The sequence below is a fragment of the Mustela lutreola genome, chromosome 9 (assembly GCF_030435805.1).
Source record: "Mustela lutreola isolate mMusLut2 chromosome 9, mMusLut2.pri, whole genome shotgun sequence".
NCBI lineage: Eukaryota > Metazoa > Chordata > Mammalia > Carnivora > Mustelidae > Mustela > Mustela lutreola.
The window spans coordinates 38941685-38965792 of NC_081298.1; the positions used below are offsets into that span (position 1 = coordinate 38941685).

General features: G+C 38.1%; 1 protein-coding gene across 2 annotated transcripts in view; it reads right to left on the reverse strand.

Annotated features, from left to right (window-relative positions):
• The window catches only part of SEL1L2 (SEL1L2 adaptor subunit of SYVN1 ubiquitin ligase), a 120874-nt gene that overhangs the window by 21783 nt on the left and 74983 nt on the right, over nt 1–24108 (reverse strand). Inside the window, exons 6-12 of one of the 2 annotated variants that reach the window (XM_059134068.1) lie at nt 18683–18736; nt 18172–18231; nt 18000–18081; nt 16511–16665; nt 15758–15814; nt 9123–9191; nt 1887–1964 (exon numbers count right to left, since the gene is read on the reverse strand). In XM_059134068.1, coding sequence (XP_058990051.1) covers nt 1887–1964; nt 9123–9191; nt 15758–15814; nt 16511–16665; nt 18000–18081; nt 18172–18231; nt 18683–18736 — 555 coding nt within the window. The remainder of the gene's footprint in view (nt 1–1886; nt 1965–9122; nt 9192–15757; nt 15815–16510; nt 16666–17999; nt 18082–18171; nt 18232–18682; nt 18737–24108) is intronic. The other variant, XM_059134069.1, reaches the window with a different exon arrangement.

A 24108-nucleotide genomic window follows, 5' to 3' on the forward strand; every position in this document is an offset into this window, starting at 1 on the left:
GGTCCTGGATGGACCCTCATGAGGCTTGGGGCCTGCCTCTCCCTTTGGCTGCCACTCCCCTTGCTTGTACTCTCTCTATCTGACAAATAAATAAATAAAATCTTTTTCTTTTTTAAAGAGAAAAGTAGAAGCATATGGTCCAATATGGACCTGACAAGATAACTGCTCATGTTTCTGAGTAAACATAAAGACTGTAGTTTTGCATCCTGGTACTGATATGCCTTAAAAACAAATTTAAAAAGATGCATTTATGTGTGTATTTGTACGGATATGCAGAGTGGAAGACAGAAACCCTTTACTTGGGTAGTGACCCCAAGTGAGAAATCTAATAAACCATCCAGGTGATGATAAAGGAATATATGGTAATGTCCCCCTGATGCCATTCAGAATAATTACCATAAAGATAATTTCAGATTTTCTCTGTAAAGAAAGGTAGCTCAGGTTTAGAACACAAGTAGCTCAGATTCCTGCTGGTTACACAGCCCTGAATAGTCTGGGAGCTGGGTTAATTTACACACCCAGCTTCCTGGCATTATTCCTTTGGGCTGACAAATTCAGCATTATTTGCCAGATTACAAGAGACCTTCCTGTTACATTAGCCCACCTCTTTTTCAGTCTGCTTTCCCTTGTCATCCTAATCTAATGGTACTCCAGATAACTAGCCTGCTGAGCAAAAATTTCATACAAATTACAAGGGAGAGGAGCCGAGTACCAGCCTTCTCAGTAATTTACACCACAATAGCAGCAGCTCGGAGGTGCTAGTCATTTATAAATAGGCTCCTAAAGCAGCGTGTGGGCTTTTAAACACTGAGAGCAGTTGAAAATATTCCCTGATTTGAGCACATCTTTACTCCCAGTGTTGCAGTATGGGGTTGTAAGACTGCACGGTGCTTCCTACTGTGCAGGGTTAGGAAGTTTATCAGGGCCATTCCCCAGCATTAGGCTGATAGGTGTTGCAATGAGGATGTTCTTAATGCACTGAAGGCATTCAGAGTAGTCTGCTAAGTTTTATCAGACGGATGCCAGGCTCACTGAGCCCAGGAATCAAGACAAAAATTTTCATGGCAGGAGCCATGTTATTCCATTTTTTATATTTCCTCAAGGTCCAATCAGTTCTGCCTTGGATATGCTTTGAAGTTCACGCCACCTCACTGGCCCCAAACTGCAAAAGATAATAGCTGACACTCCGTGTCTACTGTAAGCTAGGCACTGCTTTCAGGACTTTGCAAGATGAGGCCCATAAATATTAACCCATTAAATCCTGGCAACAACGATATGAGGCAAACTTATATGCCCATTTTACAGATGGGGAAATCGAGACACAGAGAGGTTAAGTAACTTGCCCATGGTCACACAGGCAGTATGCTGCAGGGCTGGCATTTAAACCATGGATTCAGCCCCCAGAGCCATGCACTCAACCATCTTGTCCTGGTCCCTGTCTGATTTCCTCTTGGGCCAGGGGAGATACTGGCCTCTGGCAGAGATCGAACTGGAAAAAACTGGGCCTTTCTTATTTGTTTTTGTCCTGAACTTACTGCAGACATTCTCTGAGTTTTCCCTTCCTCTGTCCTTGTGCTTTTTATTTCCCATTTCCTGGGCTAGATGGCCTCACCTGCTGCACAGGGGAGGGAAAACTGAGATTTGTCTGGCCTCCTGCTAGAACAGCATATGTCACTGCCATTCTTTATTTACCAAGAAGACAAGCGACTTCTCCCCCTATCCCAATGCCATATTTTATTGTCAATGATATTCTTCTTCTCCAGGACACAAAACTCCCAGGCTCATTAGCTGAACACGAAGCTTTGGAATCAACTCTTGGACATCAAACTGCATGTAACAAAAGCCAAATGTTTTTCTGTACTTACAAAAATGGGCTGAAGACATACCTTACTGGCTGCCATGGAAAAGTATTTGAAGGCAGTAGCATTATTTTGTGGTGCTGCAGCATTCCCTTCTAAATACATCTAAAAAACAAAACAAAACAAAACAAAACAACCAAACAAAAAGAGCATGTAATAAACTATGGAATCTGCGAGTGATTAAAAAATGTTTTGGAGCTATATAGATGTGATGGCTGCACAACATTGTGAATGCAGTAAATGCCACTGAATGATAGACTATGGTGAATTTTATGTTATTTAAATTTCACCTCAATTTTAAGAAAGGAAAAAACTAAAGAAATAATCTCTTACATACATTCTGGAGTGACCTTGCTGGAGGGCAAAGAAATGGACCCTGTTGGTGTTTTCTCACATTTCCTTTCATCTCAAGTTGTTTGTAGTGCTTTGGAAAGTGGCGCATTTGTCCCCATGGTTACTAATGCAAATTGGCCGCAGGGAGCCAAGGGCAGCCCTTGGGGGAGTCAGTGGTCTTTGAAGGAGAGGGAAAAAAAAAACTGTGCCTCTTTAGAGGAATTGTCCACAAAACTTGCTCAGCATCTGAGGAGGATCCTCCCTTGATAGGGGCCCAAGGATGGATTTTGGTCAGCCTAGAGCTGGTTCTCATTCCCACGGTGTAGGAAGGAGGCACCTCATTGGGTGGAAGCCTATACTAGTTAGATGTTCAACGGACCCAGATGTCTTGTTACATGGCAGAGCAGAGGGTCATGGGGGTGGTAGGGGTCTCTGAACTACACTCAGCCCAGGAGCCTGGGCCAGGTCAATTTCAAGGCTACCTTTGGTGCCCCAGATAGAGGCTGCTGTTGTATGGGGCTTTTTCTCCAGTGGTCATCTCAAGTATACTATGCTCAATCTGAAATGGAATGCCTTGGTCAGCTGCTTCCCATGAAAGACATCTGTCGTGCTATACTGGGTTCAGTTCACTGGTACCATTAGTTTCTTAAGACTTTTAACAAATGAAAAAATACCAATCAAGATGAAGCATGTACCTGAAAGACCCCTCCCCTAGAAGATAGATAGGATAACTAACCGCTTGTTTGCTTTTCTGTGAACCGCTGGCTTTTAGGCGTAAATTAGGTTATTAATTGCTCTTTTGCCCTTCTGTAACTGCTTGGCTTATAGAAATAATAGAAGACACCATGATGGCATTCCTACCTTCCCCCTTCTTGTTCCCCCTCCCTGCCTCTCTCCTCCCGCCGTGCGGGCCCTCAGAACCAATCAGCTTGTTCCCCCTTCCCGCCTCTCTTTTTGCTCGCGCGGGTCCCCAAAGCCAATCAGCAAACTCCACAGTATGCCTTTTTCAAAAGTTCTAACCGTCAACCAATCAGTTGCGCCCCACCCAAAACTTGTTTGTACCTGTCTATAAAAACCCGGCACCACCCCAGCCAGGTGTGCTCAACTAGCAGGAGCTGCTGACCACCCGCAGGCGCGCGCTGACCACCCGCAGGCGCGCGCTGACCATCCGCAGGCGCGCGCTGACCACCCGCAGGCGCCTGCGTAACAATAAAGAACCTCTTGCCGATTGCATCCAGTGGCAGTGTTGGATTCTTGGGTAAGGGGATCCGCGGGTCTTTCATTTGGAGGTCCCACCGAGATCATCGGACTCCTGCCCAAGGATCCAACCGACTCCCACCGGGAGGTAAGCTGGCCAGCATTAATAACTGTGTTTTTGTCTCCTGTCTCGTGTTCTTGTTTGTCTCTAGTCTTGTGAGGCCTCTGTTTGACCTATACTGCAGGTAGCGGTATAGTGTTTGTACAACAGCGCGCGTTGTTGGATTGTATTTGTAGGCAGCTTGAGAAGGAGCTGACGAGCTCGGACTTCTCCCCTGCCACTCTGGGGGACGCCCCAGGGATTAGAGGGGCCCAATTTTTTGGAGCCCCTCATTTGTCCGAGGGTTATATCCGTTTGTCCGTTCCAGAGGAACCCCTCGGCCCTGGACGGAATTTGTCCACCGCAGGGAGATCTCGAGGCTCCTCTGGGCCGGTGGAAACCTTGCTTTCGGTAGCATACCGAAACCGCGCAGCGACCTTTTTGTTAATTGTTTTGTGTGTTCTACTCGTTGTCCTTGGTGTTTTCTTTGATTCTAAAATGGAGCTTCTCCCTCATTCACTTCCCGTGTTAATGGCTATTACTGGAGCCAACTGGGGTTGGTCTAACTCGAGACAGAGACTATAGGGAATATTCCCAAGCAGCTGCCGAAACTCTCTTTGTTTCGGGGAAGTTTCCCTGTGTTCTCTGGCCTGACTTGGACTGCCTAACCCCTCCCCCCTTGCTGGTGGGAAAGCATGGCGTCTGCTCCTCTGTTGGGGCTTAGGAGCTCCAAAACCGGGAATCCTTTCTCTGCCTCCTGGCGGCGCTTTGTTTCTTCTGTTTCCCCCTTACGTGTTTCTGTACCAACGTGCGTGCAGCCTGCATGACTAGCTTCTAGATCATGCACCACGGCTCCTTCTCTCCCCACTGTCAAGGAGCAAGAAGAGCACCCCCTGGACCTAACACCCCCCACTCTAGATCTTCCCAACCATGTCTCAGGTAAACATTAAAAATGGAGTGGGCCCAGGTGGAATGTAAATCAGTGTTGGAACTAAGTTAAGTTTATTAATTTAATTAAGATAAGACGTGTCTTTGAAGTTACAGCAGTAAATGTGAAACTTTTATTCTATCAAAGTTTACTGAAGGTCAAATAAGCTTGTGTTACTTGTTAAAATCTGTTAGCAAAGAAATGACTAAACTGATGGTTAATTGTCTATCTCAAAGTTCTAATGGGTAATTGCTAAAGTAGCTTTCAAAGTCTTTGGTAATCTGAAAGTTTTAAAGTTTTGCTTGGATGACAAATGGAATTAAATTGCGGACATCTACGTCTTAACCAAACAGGATAAAATGCTAAGTCGTTAATTACTGAATGTAGGTTTGTGCTTTTGACTTCTTACTGCAAAGAAACTAAGAGTATTTAAATCTGTTGGTAAGCTTGTTTTCTACTTAACTGATTCATAAATTGCCACCTGAAGAATTCTGTTGTAACAGTTCACAATTGGTTAATAACTAAAGGTGTTTCTAAGAATACAAAGTTCTGCTTAGTGTAACTAAGACTGATGGAAATAAAAGGAAACTCTGTATGTAGGAAAGTAGGAGATATGTAAGAAAGATTTAAGGAATGGGAATACATTTTGTTGAAGGGAAGGGAAGGTAATTTTGTCCTAAATGAGATGGTTGTTTGGAAGGAAATGGCTTGGGACAAAACCTGAATGCAAAGGAAAGTTGTAGAAGGTTTGTGAAGGGAAATCTTCAGAAAAGGAATTTTAGCTATGGTCAAGAATGGATTAAGATTGAAATGAATGGGTTTTAAAGGTACATTGGTACAAGACTGAAATTGTCTCTGTTCAAAAGGACAATGTTTTCTTAGATCAATTGATCTGCTGTTAAGAAAATGTAAATGGTTTTCTCTTTGCCTGCCCAGAAAAACCAGTTTCTATGTTCAGTTTTATCAGGTGTTTAACATCCCTAATTATATTTAGGCATGTGCTTTAAAACTTCATAAGATTTTAGCAAATGTTGACAAGATTTAAATTGTAAATCTCTTTAACTCAGGCTTTTCCTTGGTATGTGAAGTTGCTCATGAAGTACTACGGAACCAATGATAAACCTTGGATTACATTTGGGAAAATAATATAACTATTCTAGAGATTCTACGCACTTCCTAAAGTTTTAATGTTTTGAGAGATCACCGCTTGATACTGTAATTATGGAAATGTTATGTGTCACAGAAATAACCTGATTTCCTTGCAGCTAAATTGTAAACTCCCGTGTCTCTAGCTCTAACCATATCCATTCTGAGTTTTTGTCATTTATAATTGTTTTAATTCTCTGGTAAAATGAGTTTTATCTTCAAGGAGATTCCTATAAAGGACTTTCAGGACAAATACAGATATTTTATATACTTGAAAATCCTAAAACTGAAATGGGTAAGAATTTCCAGAACTGACTAAAGCCGCATTCACCAGAATTAGTACCTGGGACTAAATGAACTAAAAGATTATAGTGTTGTGTCTCTTAATGTTTTGTCTTACTTTAAACATTGCTGGTTCTCTCTACTGTTTGCTCTTACAGACTAGGGATACTCCCTCCTAGTTATCTGTAACTTACAGAGATGTAAAAGTATTGATTTGCAAACAAATCAAAGCATTCAAGCTTTTCTCTCTATCTGAACCCTCTGAAACCAAAAGGTCTTAGTAAGTATTCTTTCTTCCATGGCAATCAGTCATTTGCATAAGTTCAATAAGAATCTGTTCTCCTTGTAACAGGACACCATTGGAAACTGGTTATTTTACCAAGGCTTTGACTGGGATGTCATATTTGAATAGACTCAGATATGACCAGACAGTTTAAAGGAACTAAGGTTGACTTTATGAAACCTGGAGCCATAAAGCCCCTTGGGACTGTTGGCCTGATACCTTGCTTACAGAGTTCCCAGCAGCCCCACCAGGTGAGTAAAGAATGTCACTCCTTGGTAGGTGCAGTCTCGGGAAGAGGAATTCGCCCAAAGGTATTGCAGGCATGCCTCATGGCAAGTACAGGGCTTGGCTTCTGGCCCGGAGAGGCTACTAAAAGTTCAACCTAGAGATTCCTTATACAAAGTTCAGCAAAGCAGATTCTAAAAGATCTATTGATCACACTCACTGTTCTTGCTGAGCTTATGTAAATAATAGGCCAAGTTTGTTAAAACTGGACTTGTTTCAAAAGTGAATTAGTCCTGATTTGGCTATCTCTGGAAATGAGGGTTATTTTAGAGAGAAAAATTGTTTTAGTAACACACCTTTATGGATGTTAAATTCTAGATTTGATTGTCTTTAAATGTTTGTTTACCTAAGCTAAACAATTTGAGGTAAACTTCAGAGAAGTTGCACAATAGCTTCTTTAGTCGATCTTATTATTTTGTGGGGATATTAGCAGACCCCACAGCACATGATTAAACAACTGGAAAATGGGATTGATTCCCCTACAATTGTATAACTTAACTAACACCTTATGTGTGGCTGGGATAATGAAATTGCCTAAAAACCACCATACCACACTCCATAGGATTAACTATGGACTTGTGGAGATAATGGATGACCCCACTTTCTTTATGAGTGGATTGGATGATCCATGGGGGACTCCCCTTATCTCTTGACAAGTTTTCTCACTTGCCAGTGATCCTCTGTAATCAGGATATTGTTAAGGCTGGACCACTCAAAGGTCGTCTTATTGGTTTCATCCCTTAGTCATATTTATCCTAGAGGCCACCTCTGTTGAGGTGCAATCGCAAACAGATGCTGTAGCTAAGCATAGAACAGCCCTCCTCATAAAAAGAGCCTCAAAGCTCACTATAAAACAGTCCCTGACTGTAATGACTTCACATCAGGTCCAGATTGTTTTAGAATTCAAAGGCAATCAATGGATAATAGAAACCAACTAATTAAGTATTGGACTATACTTTTAGATATGCCAGAATTAATACTTAAAACTTGTCAAACTTTAAACCTAGTTACCTGTATGCCTGAACCTGACCACTGTACTTCTTTCTCTATAGAGCAAAAAAGGTTATTGATCTTGCTTACTCTATCTGGCCAGATTTAAGATGCCCCTGTTAAAATATGAATGACATCTGCGGGACTAGAGGATGTCATGTGGCATGTAGAAGCCCTTAATAAATATACTACAAAGGCACTCAATGATCCACTAAATGGCATCTCCCTCCTTAATACCAAAGTCTCACAAATACACAAGGCAGTCCTAGAAAATAGGATGGCTTTAGATGTCCTGACAGCAGCCCAGGGTGCCACATGTGCAATTATCAAGACAGAATGTTGTATATACATCCCAGGCTATCACAAAAATATCACAGGACTAATAAAGGATATAAATGCCCAGATTAAGGCTCTACAAGGTCCCTCTCTTAGTGATTGGTTAAGTTCCTGGTTTGAAGGAGGACTATGGCCAAATCTCCTTCTCGGGCTTCTCATTTTTATCACCTCATTAACCTTAATATGTTGCTTTGTTCAATGTTTCTCTACTTGGTGCCGAGACTCCATTGCTACAATGACTTCACCATGACAGACGATCCTTGTCGCGTGAGAGGACGCCTCTTCACTGTCAGCGCTGGATTCGGCTGCCTCCGCCTTTCGTAACTCCCCTATATATTCCTCCACTGATCAATATTGACCCCAGTAGGTAGGGACAGCTCTACGCCCCTATTCAGCAGGAAGAAGTTACAGAAGATGAGACCTTCCACCTTCAACCACCTTAAAGATTTAAGAGTCAAAATTGTTCAGGGGGAAATGATGAAGGAGCAGGAGGCTGGCTGAGGATGGAGAAGGGGCTGATGCCTTGCACCCCTCTCCACCCTTCTCCACCGCGAAAACTGGTTCAACAGATTGCCTTGGCTTACTACTTTGTTGTCATCTATAACGGGCCCTCTCATCATTCTGTTATTAATTCTAACTTTTGGTCCTTGTGTCTTAAACAGGTTAGTACAGTTCATTAAAGATCGCCTGTCTGTTGTTCAGACTATGGTACTGACACAGCGATACCAACTCCTCAAACAAACAGAGCCCCGGACTAGCTCAATGCAAGGGCAGGACATGCAAGAACAAGACGAACGGATAGAAGATTCTATCCATGATAAAGAAAAAGGGGGGAATGAAAGACCCCTCCCCTAGAAGATAGATAGGATAACTAACCACTTGTTTGCTTTTCTGTGAACCGCTGGCTTTTAGGCGTAAATTAGGTTATTAATTGCTCTTTTGCCCTTCTGTAACTGCTTGGCTTATAGAAATAATAGAAGGCGCCATGATGGCATTCCTACCTTCCCCCTTCTTGTTCCCCCTCCCTGCCTCTCTCCTCCCGCCGCGCGGGCCCTCAGAACCAATCAGCTTGTTCCCCCTTCCCGCCTCTCTTTTTGCTCGCGCGGGTCCCCAAAGCCAATCCGCAAACTCCACAGTATGCCTTTTTCAAAAGTTCTAACCGTCAACCAATCAGTTGCGCCCCACCCAAAACTTGTTTGTACCTGTCTATAAAAACCCGGCACCACCCCAGCCGGGTGTGCTCAGCTAGCAGGAGCTGCTGACCACCCGCAAGCGCGCGCTGACCACCCGCAGGCGCCTGCGTAACAATAAAGAACCTCTTGCTGATTGCATCCAGTGGCAGTGTTGGATTCTTGGGTAAGGGGATCCGCGGGTCTTTCATACCTTTCCTATAAATGCCATGGCATTTGCACTCCCAGCCTTTGCTGCCTTTAAGAAGTAGTATAACGCTTTCTGGAGAGAAAAGGAACAGTATTATTGATAGTCACATATATACCCTATGAAATGTCTTTTCAAACCAAACTTTATTTCATTTAACATGCATTTTTTTTTAAAAGTCTATGAAATGCCTACACTTTTTAAGGCACTATTTCAAATGCTATTTCAGACCAAACCTGAAGAGTCTATTTTAAAAATAATTTTTAAATGTGAGGGCTTGTTTCTTGCATGTGGAAAGGCATGATGGGCATGTGGCTTTGTGGAGGACAGATGGATCCCAGCTCTACAACCATATAGTCTATTATTTTGAAAAAGTATGCCTTGATGTTGATACTATGTACTTATTTTATTAGACAGTTTGTATAATTTGGTAGAATTTGATATGTAGCTTCCTAATGTTTCTAAGGCAGAGTGAGTGAAACAAGGCACACCTGGCCGCCTGCTGAGACCAGGTCTTTTTACAGAGGTAAACTTCAGCCTGATTCTGTCTAAATCAAAAACAAAGGACACCAGCCAGCCTCTGCTTCTCTTTAGGTTAGCACATTAAATGAAATGCTCAGTTTAGCACATATAAGGGCCGACCTGACCCTTGTTACCCTATTCCCTAGGCCTCATTGTGACCCTTCAGAAATTCTCCTCAGAAACCACGTGAAGCATTAACAGAAATCCGCTGCAGGAATAAGAAATGAAGACACTCTCTGAAGTGTCTTTTTAGGACAAAACTCTTCTGCTCTATAAAAAGCTTTGACTAGGTTGACGGGCAAGGATCTGCTCCTTCTCAAAGAGAAGAGGAGGTTTAAGGAAGAAACATGAGTAAGTCCTTTTATATGTAAATTTACTCCAGAAATATTGCCAATTTATTTGGGAGCCACACCCTTGTTATTAAAGTCAGTCTGCTTTGTGGACCCAACTAAGTATAAATGCCACCAGTGCTGCATCTCACTACACCATACACCCATGCATCCATCCATCTCTCCTAGTCTTCATTTATTTTTTCAGAAACTTGATTGAAAGTGCTAGGTATATGGCATGTATATGGTAGCTTGTTATTATAGGTGAGTCACAGAGGAATAAAAAAAAACCATTCCTATATTTTTTCCCTACCAATACTGCCGAGAAGAAAGGCATATATGCAAGTAGCAATGACAGTAAGTGATAGTTGGAATAAAAGGAACCCCAAAAAGAATGAAAGAGGTATGGAATAACAGAATTATGCATATGTATTTTACAAGCTTTGTCTTACCTAATCTTCATAACATCACTAGAAGGAAGGTACTATTAATATTTGAGCCAATTTTGTGACACTCAAAGTCAAGCAGCAGGTACCAGAGTCACATTAGTAGCATGATTTCAATTTCCATGCACTTAGTACTCTGCCTTCACATTATCAAGAAAGAGGACTCAAATGGCAAAGATCTTATAAAAGATGGACAGGATTCACCAGTGCAGAGGGCATCATAGGCTGGAGGAATAATATGAACAAAGAATAGAGATAGAAATGTCCAACATATGTCTAGGAAATAGTAATTACTTCAGTATGGTTGAAGCAGAATATCTACAAGTTAGGACTTGCAAGAATATGATGGGGCCTTATTATAACAATTCTGAATACTAGGCCAAGACTTCTCTTTTATATGATAGAAAAAGGAAGCCATTGGAAATTTATGAGCATAAGGGAATCTTGAAACAACAAATACTGTCCAAAATGTCTGGGAATAACCTAAGCGTCAGTTGGATAGGGGGAAATTGTAGCAATGTATGATTTATCATTCACCTACCGGTAAAGAAATCAAATGCATGATTTACTAATCACATTTATCAGACCCCATTAATACAGAAAATAAAGGTATTTCTTACGAATGCCTCCACTGAGCCAAGACACAAATACACATGTAGGTGACTATCATGGCACGGACCCATAGATTTAACTGTCTGAACTTAGCACAGAGTCTACTGTATATGAGGCACTTGGGAAATATTTCTGGAATGAATGCATGAGGGAGTGGATGAAAGGGTAAATTTGTAAATCTCTAAAACAAGAGGACTGGATTTTAAGCTTTATAGTCCTTTATAACTTTCATACTATTATCTGTGAAATAATTTCCACTGTCCAGTTTCAGAATTTGGCTCTCAAAATATTTGGCAATAGAAAATTCTGGGAAAAAATTGTCACTCTGAGAAGCTATATTTGAACTGTTGAAAGAAAACAAGCAAATAAGAATCAGAAGAAAATAAGAACCCTAGAGTTTTCCCCATCTTTCAATATAATGATCCCAAAGACCAAAGGAATTGATGCTTTCTCTAATTTCTCCTTTTACACCCTTCTACTCTCATGGTTTCCTTAGCATTTCAATTCTCCTTTACTTGTCTTTAAATGAACCTGCCTTTAGTGTTATTGCTTTAATTGTCTGAACATTTACTAAACACTATGTTAAAAGTATCATGCAATCTAATTTGATGAGTCCTTGCTCTGAAACTGTTAAGTATCCATCTATCCATCATTCCATCAATCCTTCATCTACCCATCCATGTGTCTACTCATCCATCCATCCATCCATCTACTGTGGTCTGGATATTTGTGTGCTTTCAAAATTCAAATTTTTGAAGGCAGGGCCTTTGGAAGGTGACCGGCACCAAGCCTTCATGAATGGGATTAGTGCCTTTATAAAAGAGGCCTTAGAGAGCTAGCTCTTTCTTTCTGTTACGTGAGGATACAATGAGAAGTCCATAAATTAGAAGAGGGCCCTATCCAACCATGCTGGCACTCTGATCTCAAACTTCTAGCCTCCAAAATGTGAGAAATAAGTTTCTGTTGTTTATCAGACACCCAGAATATGGTATTTTTGTTACAGCAGCTAAAACAGACTAAGACACATCCATCCTTCCTTCAAATACTTATTGAGTACCTACTGTCGTGTTTTACTGACTCTAGGATGTAACCCCCCCACACACTTAATCAGGACACTTCTTACTATCAATGGCATCATATAATTTATATTGGCAATGTTTTTCTTTCTCAGTAGAATATGAAGTGTCTTATAATTGATGGAATCTTAGATAGGATGAAATATAGTATGTCCCAGGCATTATGTGAAGTGAAATTTTATTATTTAAACACATATGTTCTTACAACGAACATAATTTTTCATTGGTTCAAGAAAATTCCTAGGTTTAATCAGTTTGTAATATTTCCTCTAGAATGAAATGCCAAGAAAATGTATTATTAAAAATAAATTTATGAATACTTTTTTTTATTTCAAAATATGTAAATCAACCTGAAAAGGGATGATATTAGCTCTTGTCTTTTTAATGGGTGTTAGAGTAGACAAAGCAGTTGCCCTTACATATCTGATATTATGCCTCTGCTAGGTTTAATTTAATTATGCCATATCCACTTTAATAATATGCACCCAAATACCCAGTTTCCTAATCCAATTCACTCTGAGCCTGTATAAATTTAGGAATGCAAATTACATTAAAATGTATGTGTAGAAATTTAAGATAATGTAATCAAGGATTGCATACACAATATTTTTCAGTAATTAAGAATTTGGTAGTGGGGGAGTGAGAGGTGAAAATGTTGCCTATAGTGACAACTCAGGAGAGAGATTAATTTAATCAAACAGTGAGGAGGGGAAAAAAAGCCAACTAGTTATTTCCTGGTATTTTAATACTTTGTTGGGCAGTAAACTGGGCATTACTTACAATTATAAATAATTGTAATAATTATAAAATTATAATTGTAATATTATAAAATTATAATTATAAATAATAATTACTTATAATTACATTAATAATTTTCTTCGGTGGATTGAAGCATTAGCATACTGGCTCAAGTGGTAGTTCTCAGACTGAGGACCAACATATAATGTTTACAATGCTATCATTCATTCATTCACAAAATACCAAGTACCTAATATGTACTATCAGAGTATAGGATACATAGGAATGAGCAAGACAGACAAGAGCTTACATTCCACTGTTGGAAGATAGTAAACAAGATCAATATAATTCAGGGGGTGATATGGGAAAAGGAAAACAAAAACTGTGATAGGATAAGTGGTGGAGAGTAGAGTTGATCAAGAAAGTCCTCTCTAAGGAGGTAAGTCTTGGAAGATGAGAGGCCAGCCATGGGAAGAGCTACAGTAACAGCCTTTTAGAAATTGGGTTTATCCTTTTAATTTCTCTCACTCCCATGCCACTTCAAGTTGATCCTGGTACAGCTAAGCTGTGGGAAGGTGCAATGACCAAAATACTTTGCAGTTGTGCCTATTAAGGGAAGTCCTTTTTCCTGTCCCTTCAATGTTGGCTGGCCTTGTAAATTGCTTTGGCCAGAAAAATGTGGTAGAAGTGATTTGTGAGTTCCAACTCTCGGCCTTAAGAGACTTTTGTGCTTGTCTTCTTAGATTCCTGGGCCGCCATGTGAAAAGCATGGGCATAGCTGGCTGAAAGCAGGGAGCATATGGAGAGAACTCATAGATGAGGTCATCACAAACCAGTCAACCCTGGCCAATACTCTACAGATGCATGAACAAGTCTAGTCAAGATTGGTTGAGCCTGGCTGGACCAGAAGAATTACTCACCTGAGCCCAGCCAAAACTGCTAACCTGGTAAAGTCATGAATTAAATAACTGGTGGTTGTTTTAAGCCATATAATTTGGGGAGTGGTTTAGGATGCAGCCTAAACTAACCCATACATAATCAGTCTTAAGGTTTGAAATCTTGACTGGAACCCTCCATGCAGGTTTGGGTTTATTAGGTTAAGGAAAGCTGGAAGGACAACCCCCTGGCATGTGTTGAACCTCGCTGATGGTTCTGGAATTAAACCAGACTTTTGGCAACGTCTGGATGGGAAGCACGGAGCCCAAGTTGACCACTTGGAAGTCAGAGCTAAAGAAACCCAATTACATCATTCCTTCTTTTTGTTTTATAAATGAGGAAACTAGATTTTAGAGGCTGTATCCTATCCCCCCTACTGCCACAACCCCCAGGTTAAGAGGAAGTAAGCTTTGATGGAAGAATGCTGAAGCCCAAGTTTCACATTCTGATTCTTAACAACCTTGCTACTCAGCTGTGATACTTTAAACAATTTACTTCATCCCTCCAGAATCAGCTCCTCATCTGTAAGATAGAGATAATAAACCCTCTATGAATGAGCCCGTCGGAGAGCCTGACTGGGCTCCTTGGTGTTGCCCAAGTGTCTGGCTGTTGCCACTACAACACCAGAATCCTTCACTGCCAGCCCTGGGATTATACCTCATTCTCCTCTGGAGGCAGCTTCCATCTGGTGTTCATAATGGCTGGAGCTGCCCTGGAGTATTTAGCTTTGTAGCACTTTTATGTACTCTGCAAAGATTGATGGGTATTCCCTACAGCTGAGGTTTGGGTGCCTTCATACCCAACAGAATTTCATGCTATGGAAAACGGGTAATTGTTCCCAGTTTATGCATCTGTTATTTAACACGAGAAACTCATTGCAGGCTGAAATATGACACAGGAGGAATATTGTGAATCTAGAATGTCCCATCAAAGAAGCTAGAACCTTGGTTATGATGAGGATTAATAAAATCTTAAGGCCTTCAGTTGAGCTGTCTTAAGATGCATGTGCTTATTTCAATTGCTACCTGTTTTATCACATTTTATGAAATTAACTTTGACATTTAGCCAATGTGTACTCTATCTCATATAAAACACAAGTTACACTCATAAAAACAATATAAAGTGAAATGAACAGTAACAACAGATTATTCTTTTATGTAACCACCTGATTAAAGTAGTTATTTCTATTGCTTAGCCTTTAGGACTATGTTGAAATAGGGTATTTGTTCCTTGGAGACAGTGAGCATGTGGCTCCTATAAAATGACAGGGACTGGAAAACCATCTTTTATAAAGAATTCCAGTTACTTCCTCATATCTGGGGAGATCTATGGCCTTGAAACCATAGTTAGACTCTAGACAAGACCTTATCCCCTGGCTCTGGTATCTTACTGAGATCTTGTATAGGTTAGGCTTATTTGCTCTTTCCTCCACTATAAATTTGAATTGTTAATTAGTCTTCTAACCTCACTGGGATAAGGTAAGGTTAAGCAAAATGACTGAAAGGAGCTTGGCAAATTTATAAAGATGTTTAATAATACTTCTAATTATATTGTAGACAGTCTGACCCTTAGCAAGAAACTCCCAGGTGGAGTCTCCACAGCTGGCTTTTGGGGAATGGGTGTGTCCAAGGCTGGCAGGTAAGGATATCTACTTCACCTCACCCCAGTTAGGGAGGGAAGAGGCTAGGTTCAAAGGGAACATGGAAACTCCCTGGACCCAAATGCTCTTTCAGGACCCAAATGCTCCCTGGACCCAAATGCCTCTACTCCTTAGTATTTAGAGGTAGGTAGGAAAAGAACTTCCTATAGTGAACTTTGTTCTTCCTCAAAAGCTAGAAAGCTGATCTGACCAAGGGTGTAGCAATGGGCTCTCCCCCAGCAACTTTTCCATGCCCCCTTCCTCTCTCTTTGCCTCCCTCACCCCATCCTCCGTCACCACTCTCCTCCCTACCCCACATGACTGAATCCTGAGACTGACTTACATAGTAATCCTGATCCAGACCTTTTCTCCCAATTAGATGTAACTGTCCAAGAGATACCTAGAAATGAAAAATTTTGAAAATTATTTAGTAATAGTATTAATTTGAATGAAGAAAATAAGTCAATTATACCACAATTTGAAAAATAAATGAATAAAAAGGGTGAAAAAAGTGAAAAATGAATTTACTTGGTGATTTTATTATAGTACAGTTTCAGTTTGATGCAGTTGGCATGTCTAAAAAAGAAGCAGAAGAAAACATTCTAGGCTGTATCTTTTATTGGGTAATTGATTGATGCTGGGCATCTGGCTTCCTTAGTGGCAGGAAGCTGGCCTGCTACTGTACAGCAACTCCTGGAAACATAAGCCTAGCAGCCTTTACTCTTAGCTCTCAAAATGTCACACAAATGCTGTCCCATTCCCATTCTCAAAGACATAACACTTCTGAATGCTGGTTAAGAGTTTATTCATATTCAATTCAACATGGGATGGTGCTTTTTTCCTAAACATAATACCTAGTTTTTTTACAAGTAAAATTTCTAGGAGTAAATGCAAAAGGAAAAATTGCCATTACTATGACAGGTGGCTCTCCCATAGGCTATAGAAGCTGTAAGTAGCAGGGAACAAGAAAAGAGGAGCAGATGTCTTTTCTTGTTCACATTCGGATTGGAGCATTGTTAACGCTTTTAGGACTCAGACTACCAAACCCCTTGTAATTGGCATGTTCTAAAAATCCAGATTTGCTTGTATACATTACTTGTATCTGAACATCTCCTCTTTCTGCCAAAAATTTATAGTATTGGTATATGTCCCAATCCAAAATCTCACTGTTAGAACTCAGATTTTCAGGTCTCTCAGTTAGTCTCACTTTTTCCACTGGAATACCTTCACTTTTTTCCAATTTGTCAGCAACTGTGAACAGATACAAACCAGAGAATAGCCAGACTATACAAGGTTGCAGGAGATAACAGTCAACTTAGAGAAAACACTGTTAGGCCGATTCTACTTAAATTGTGCAGAGATCTGGTCTACTAATAGAAAAAGGACATCTACCTTTAGGAGATAGAAATTTACTGATTTTTATTTATTTGGTTCTGAGAAAAGTGCAAGAAACCTCATTATTTTTTGCAATCCTTACAAAATCCTTGCATCAACATTTATCAGAACCTCCTGAACAGCTTGGCCAAGCTGGCTCAAGGAAAGAAGACAGATGTTAGGAGCAGACAACTGACCTCTACTATCACTAACATTTTCCAAGATTAAAATGACAATATAAGAATAATAATTGCTCCTTAATTACTTATGAATACTCTAAAAATAAATATAAAGATAAATATGTTTGAATAAATCTAACAGAGTATGAAGTTTGAAATATATGTATTTTAATAAATACCAGATATATATTGAAATATATTGAATATGGATATTTCATATTTAATATGAAATTTCAATATATTGAAAATGAATATATTGAATATATAATATATTGAAAATATATATTGAAATACATGTAGTAATTCCAATTTCATTAAGCATATGAAATGATCTTGTTATGTATAACATGTTACATTAAAAAGCAGTTATTTTTCTCTTTTCTTTCTCAGATCCTAATAATACCAAAGATGTGTATTTAGATACTATTCTGACTACAGAAATTAACCATATGGACCTTATCTTATTCACTTATTGGAAGACTTTTATTTAAAAATCTATTATATAGCCTGATTCAGTGGTATGTAAGATGAAATGTTACATATGAATTTGAAAATGGTTCTAGAAACATGTATTAATCTCATGCTCTATTTTTTGTAGACAAAGGATAGTGCAATAGAATAATGATTTCTTGAATTGTTCTCAAGGGCAATGATAGAGATTGATAGCATATATATCTTAGGTCAATTTCTTTGGGAATTTTTAACAGACCATCCCATATTCTAAGTGTTAGAATTAGAAAAATTGTTTAATATTTATTGATGCTCTATTCAAATTCTCAATTGAAGGAAAGTACAGCACAAGAACATAGGGATGTATTCTAACAAAAATAAAAGATGAGTACATCCTTTAAAAGCCTTTGAAAAGTAACTATTAAGAAATTAGAAAACTCTACATTGTATTAAAAGAATTATAACAAATGTTAAGAACATAGACTTTTAATACTTTCATAAATATACCAACTGGCATTGATTTATTCTTCTAATTGCTCAGCAAGTCTATTTATCTTAAAATAAATTATGTGAATTACTTACTATAATCTGCCACCTTCTTGTAATGATTTAGGGCAACTTCACAATTCTGTAGAACATTGATTCCTGACAAATATCTGTACCCCTAAAACACAGGCATATATATTCTTAATATTCTGACAGTATTGTATTTATAATGCACCTATTTAGACCCAAGAATGTTTAATTTACATACCAAAATCATCTGGGACATCATGCTTCCTCCAGCACTTCCAAAGGTATAATATATTAGTGCCTAAAGTTAAATAAAAAAAAAAATCTATATCTACATCCACCATCTAGATTTGAAGCTCAAACCAATCATTGCTTTTCTATTCTTAACCTAGCAATGAAACTTGTACTACTCCAAAATAAATTCTAAATTTTGACCTCTTAATCTGTAAAAATGGCTGACATTTTTGGAGGGCTTAGTGAGTTCTGGAGTCTTTGAAAAGGCACTGAACATGATATTTCATTTAATTATCACAGAAAACCTATGAAGTAGATATTCCCTATCTATCTTGGCAAACCTGAAATATGGGGCATTAAGAAACTGATGGTATTTTAACCTTAAACTTCTGACTATTGAGCTGGTGCTTTTAACCACCACTCTCAAGTGAGCTCCTTTACCTAAAGAGGAGACTTCAATAGGTCTCTTTTTAAAAAAAAATTCAGTTTTGTTCCAGAAAAAAATAGAATGACCTTACCTTGGCTTGATTGTATTCCATTCCTATTCCATAAGAAGACAAAAATCCTAATGCCTAAAGCCCAAAAGAAAAGGAAAACTAAATAAATCCATCTACTTCATAATTATTCTTATTTACATTGGTTAAAGATATTTTCAATGTTGGCTCCATAATAATTTGTATTGTTGGTTTATTTCTTATCCTATGACAAAATGCCTTTTTCCACTTTTGTTTAGGCTGTAAGAATTTGGAAAAGGCAATAGTAGGAGTTTTGTACAATACATGTGAGAAAAGGCTAACATTTACTGACCTTTAGCACAAACTATAATAATAAAACATTAGAAACCAATGTTTTTTATATGCTTTCCATTATTTGGTAATGGAAAACACTTTTTTCCTTCAATATTTTTGAATTTAAATTTGAATATTTCCTTCATATTTTTAAAAGAAAATATGATAATCATTGAACACTACATCTAAAACTAATGATGTACTATATGTTGACTAATGGAGTTTAAATTAGAAAAAAAAGAAAATATGATAAATATTAAAAAAATTCAAACAGGAAGAACTATACTGAATTAAAGTGAAAGTCTGACCACATAGCAAGATGGTGGAATAGGCAGCCTCAGATCTTTTTCCCCTATAGAGACATTGACTTAGCAACAATATATAGTCCAAAAAGTCTTTAGGAACCAGTTAATAAATAGTAGTAACTCAGAGAAACTCAATGCAGAGAAAGAGCAATCCATTGAAATATATAAGAAAAGCCATTTTATTTAACCCTAAGCCAGCACAGGTCAGTGTGATCAGGAGAAAAAGTCCAGTTCAGGGCTTTTCTCTTGGGAGGGAAAGGGAAGAGAGGAGCTTAGGTTCAATGTCCAGCTTTTGGAAGGACAGCCATGGGGCTGATTTCTGTCTTGTCTGACTCAGAGCACTAATGAAGAATGAGAATAATTTGGATTCTAGGGCAGGAGTAGGGGTGGGGCGAGAGCAGAGGAGGAGGTTGCTGAGAACAAAAGAGAGCTCAGCCACTTGTTGCAACACTGGAGAATTTGTAGTATACCACAGATAGAAGCCAGAAAACTTGGCACACTCAGCAGAGAGTGCCCAACTTGTAGCTTTTCCCTTGGAAGGGAAAGAAAAGACTGGAATTGGGGCCCAATGTTCTAGCTTTTGGGAAACAGCTCAAAAGACTGGTTTCTATCTCATCTGACTTGGAGAACCGACAGAACTGGAATGCTTTAGATGTTTAGGGTCACTGAGGAGAAAAGGGAATTTAGGAGCTTGCTATAACACCAGAGAACCTGTAGTAACATAAACAGACACTAAAGAAAGCAAAAGACTATAAGATCCCGAAAAAGACCAAAAAAAAAATCTCTCTAACTGGGAAATTACAAACTCAAGCTCAGGGAAGACTCACATCCCAGAAATGATTTGAGAGTCCCCCAGAATCTCTAACTATGCTGATTGGTGAAAGGCTATGTAGCCAATCTGTAAAGATGGAGAGGTGGCTATATTTTCAAATGCATACCCATGGCAAAAACTTACAAAACACATGAAGAAACAGGTAAATATGGACCAATCAAAGAAACAAAATAAATTGAAAAAAATTCAAGCTGAAAGAAATGGAGATGTAGAAATTACCATACAAAAAATTCAAAATAGCTCAAAATAAAAAAAGAAAGCACATATAAGCAATGAACCAAGATCAGGAAAAGGATGCATAAATAGAATGAGAGTATCAACAAAGAGATAGAAGAAGAAAGAAAAAAGGAAAGAAAGAAAGGAAGGGAGAAAGAAAGAAAGCCTCCTTTTAAAAACTGTGGAGCTGAAGAACACAATAACTGAATTGAAAATCACTAGAGGGATTCAAAAGTAGACTTAATCAAGCACAAGAAAGAATTAATAAACCCAAACACAGTCATTTGAAATTACAGAGTGGAACAAAAAGAATAAAGAAAAGTGAAAAAAAAAATCCAAAGAGACTTATGGGAAACCATCAATTGGACCAATATATACATTATAAGAGCCACAGAAGAAGAGTGAAGGAAAAAAGGGTAGAGACCATATTTTAAGAAATAGTGACTGAAAATTTCCCAAATCTGAGGAAGGAAATGGGTAATCAAATTCAAGAAGTTCAATAAACTTCAACTAGGATGAATTCAAAGAAGCCCATCGCAAGACAGACTGTAATCAAACTGTTAAAAGTCAATCTTCCAAGTAGCAAGAGAAAAGAGACTCATCATGCAAAAGAAAGCTCCCATAAGTTTATGAGCAGCTATTTCAGCAGAAACATTACAAGCCAGGGGGAATTGGCACTTAATATATCCAGAATGCTGAAATGAAACAGCTGTCAAACAAGAATACTTTATCTGGCAAAACTGACCTATAATAATGACGGAGAATAAAAGCCTTCTCAGATAAGCAAAAGCTGAGGTGGCTCATCACCACTAGACCTACCTTATAAAAACTGTTAACAGAAGTCCCTCAAGTTAAAAAAAGAAAAGATGCTAGACAGCCGCACAAAAATATACAAAAATATTGAGCCCTCTGGTAAAGATAAATACATTGACAAATACAGAATCCTGTAGTATTGTAATGGTGGTACAAAAATAATTTTTAATTCTGGTATAGAATTTAAAAGAATAAAGCATAAAAGATAGCTATAACTAAAAATGTTAATGGATACAAAATATAAAAAGTTATAATTTGGGTTACTGATAACATAAAATGAGGGAAGAAAACAGTGTTGTGACTGCAGTTAAGTTGATAACAGTTTAAAATAGATTGTTTTAACTAGAAGATCTTTTACGTAATTTCCGTGGTAACTACAAGGAAAATATGTATAGAAGATGCAGAAAAGAAAATAAGAAAGGAATCAAAGCATGCCACTATCAAAGAACAAATACATAAATAATTTAAAAAGGGACCAAGAGGGGAAAAGAGGAACAAAACAACCACAAGACAAGTAAAACAATCAATAAAATGGCAACAGTAAGTCTTTCTTAGTCAGTAATTACTCTAAATATAAATGGATTAAACCCTTCCAATTAAAAGACAGAATGACTGAACTGATTAAAAAAAAAAAAAAAAAGACCACATCCAACTAACTGATGTCCACAAGAGACTTTAGATCTAAGGATACATACAGGCTTAAATTATTCCATGCAAATTTAACAAAAAGAGCAAGAGATGACCATAATTACATGGGACAAAAATAGACTTTAAGTCAGAAAATGTCTCAAGAGACAAAGAATGGCGTTATATGATAATAGGATCTATTCACCAGGAAGATATAACCATTATAAACATATATGCATGTAATGGTAGAGCACCCAAACACATAAAGCAAACATTTACAGAACTGAAAGGAGAAATAGTAACACAATAATAATAGGAGATTTTAATGACCCATTTTCAGTAATGGATAGAACAGCCTGACAGAAACTCAATGAAGAAATAGAGGAATTAAACAACACCATAGACTAAATAGACTTAACAGACATAGAAAACTCCATCCAACAATAGCAGAAAGCATATTCTTTTTAAGAACACATATTGGGGTGCCTGGGTGGCTCAGTGGGTTAAAACCTCTGCCTTCAGCTCAGGTCATGATCCCAGAGTCCTGGGATCGAGCCCCGCATCAGGCTCTCTGCTCAGCAGTAAGCCTGCTTTCTCCTCTCTCTGCCTGCCTCTCTGTCTACTTGTGATCTCTGTCTGTCAAATAAATAAATAAAGTCTTAAAAAAAAAAACCACATAGAACACTTTCCAGGATAGACCATATGTTAGTCACAAAACACGTATTAATACATTTAAGAAGATTAAAATTATACTAAGTATCTTCTCTGAACACAATGGAATGAAACTAGAAATCAATAGCAAAAAGAACAATGGAAAAATTCACAAATATATGGAAATTAAGCATCATACTCTTGAACTATCAATGGACCAAGGAAAAAATCACAAAGAAATTTAGAAAATATCTTGTGGTAAATTAAAATTAAAATACAACATACCAAAACTTATGAGATGCAGCCAAAACAGTACTAAGAGGAAGTCTATAGACATACATATGTACCTTAAAGAAAGATCTCAAATCAACAACGTAATATTACATCTCAAAAAAACAGAAAAAGAAGAAAAAATTAAGCCCAAAGTTAGTAGAAGGAAGGACATAAAGATTAAAGAAAAAAAAATAAAAGAATAGAAAAAATATATATAAACACATGCTACAACATGAATGAACTTTCAGGACATTAAACTAGGTGAAATGGGCCAGTCACAAAAAGACAAAAACTGCATGAGTTCACTTATAGAAGGTCTCTAAAGTAGCTAAACTCTTAGAAACAGAAAATAAAATGAAGGTTGCTAAGGGCTAGGGAGAGGGAGAAAAAAAGAATTGTTTAATGGGTATACAGTTTCAGATTTGTTAGATTAAAAATTTCTGTTGTACATATGGTTAACACCACTCTACAGTACATGTAGTAGCTTTTTAAAAACCCATTCCTTATTGATTTGGAATTCCTTTGTTACAATATGAAAAATTTTCATATATTAATGGACCTAAGTTTAGACTTTCTAGTTCCTTGATTTTCAATGGACTATATAATAATGTATATACATTATTGCATTTTTCATTATGTTGACATTTGCATTAATGATGCAAAGCAAAGGTAAGCAAAACTGCAGGCATATTAGCATGAATCAAAGAAGTACACCAAACTGCCATTCATATTGTTATTGTATTCTTTTTTTTTTTTAAGATTTTATTTATTTATTTGACAGAGAGAGACAGCTGGAGAGGGAACACATGCAGGGGGAGTGGGAGAGGGAGAGAAGCAGGCTTCCCACTGAGCAGGGAGCCAGATGCTGGGCCCCAGGATCATGACCTTAGCTGAAGGAAGCAGCTTAACGACTGAGCCACCCAGGCACTCCTGTTATTGTATTTCATACCACACATTCACAGCAAAACTAAAAATAATAGTATCCCTTAAGAATGTTCTTGATTTAAAAAAAAAATGTCCTTGATGAAGCAATAAAAGCATTATATTTGTTAAGTCTCAACTCTTGAATAAATGTCTTATATGGAAAGAGGGCATAAAATACTTCCAATAGTGAAATAAGTTGGTTGTTTCAAGGAAATGCTTGAAATTCTTGTTTGAGTTGCAAGCTGAAATAGCCACTTTTTTCATGGAACACTATCTTTACTTCAAGGAACAATGGCTCAGCTATGTTCATTTAGACTGGCAGACATTTTCTTGAAAATGGACAGTTAACTTGTCATCAATAAAAACTATTAAGTACTGTCACCAAAGATAAATTCAAGCTTTTAAGCAAAAGTCAGAATGTTGGAAAACTTATACCTCCTATCATGTATACCTTAAAATCTGCTCGACACCCTAGCACTTTGACTTTTCACAATGGTGGTATTAACAAATGTGAT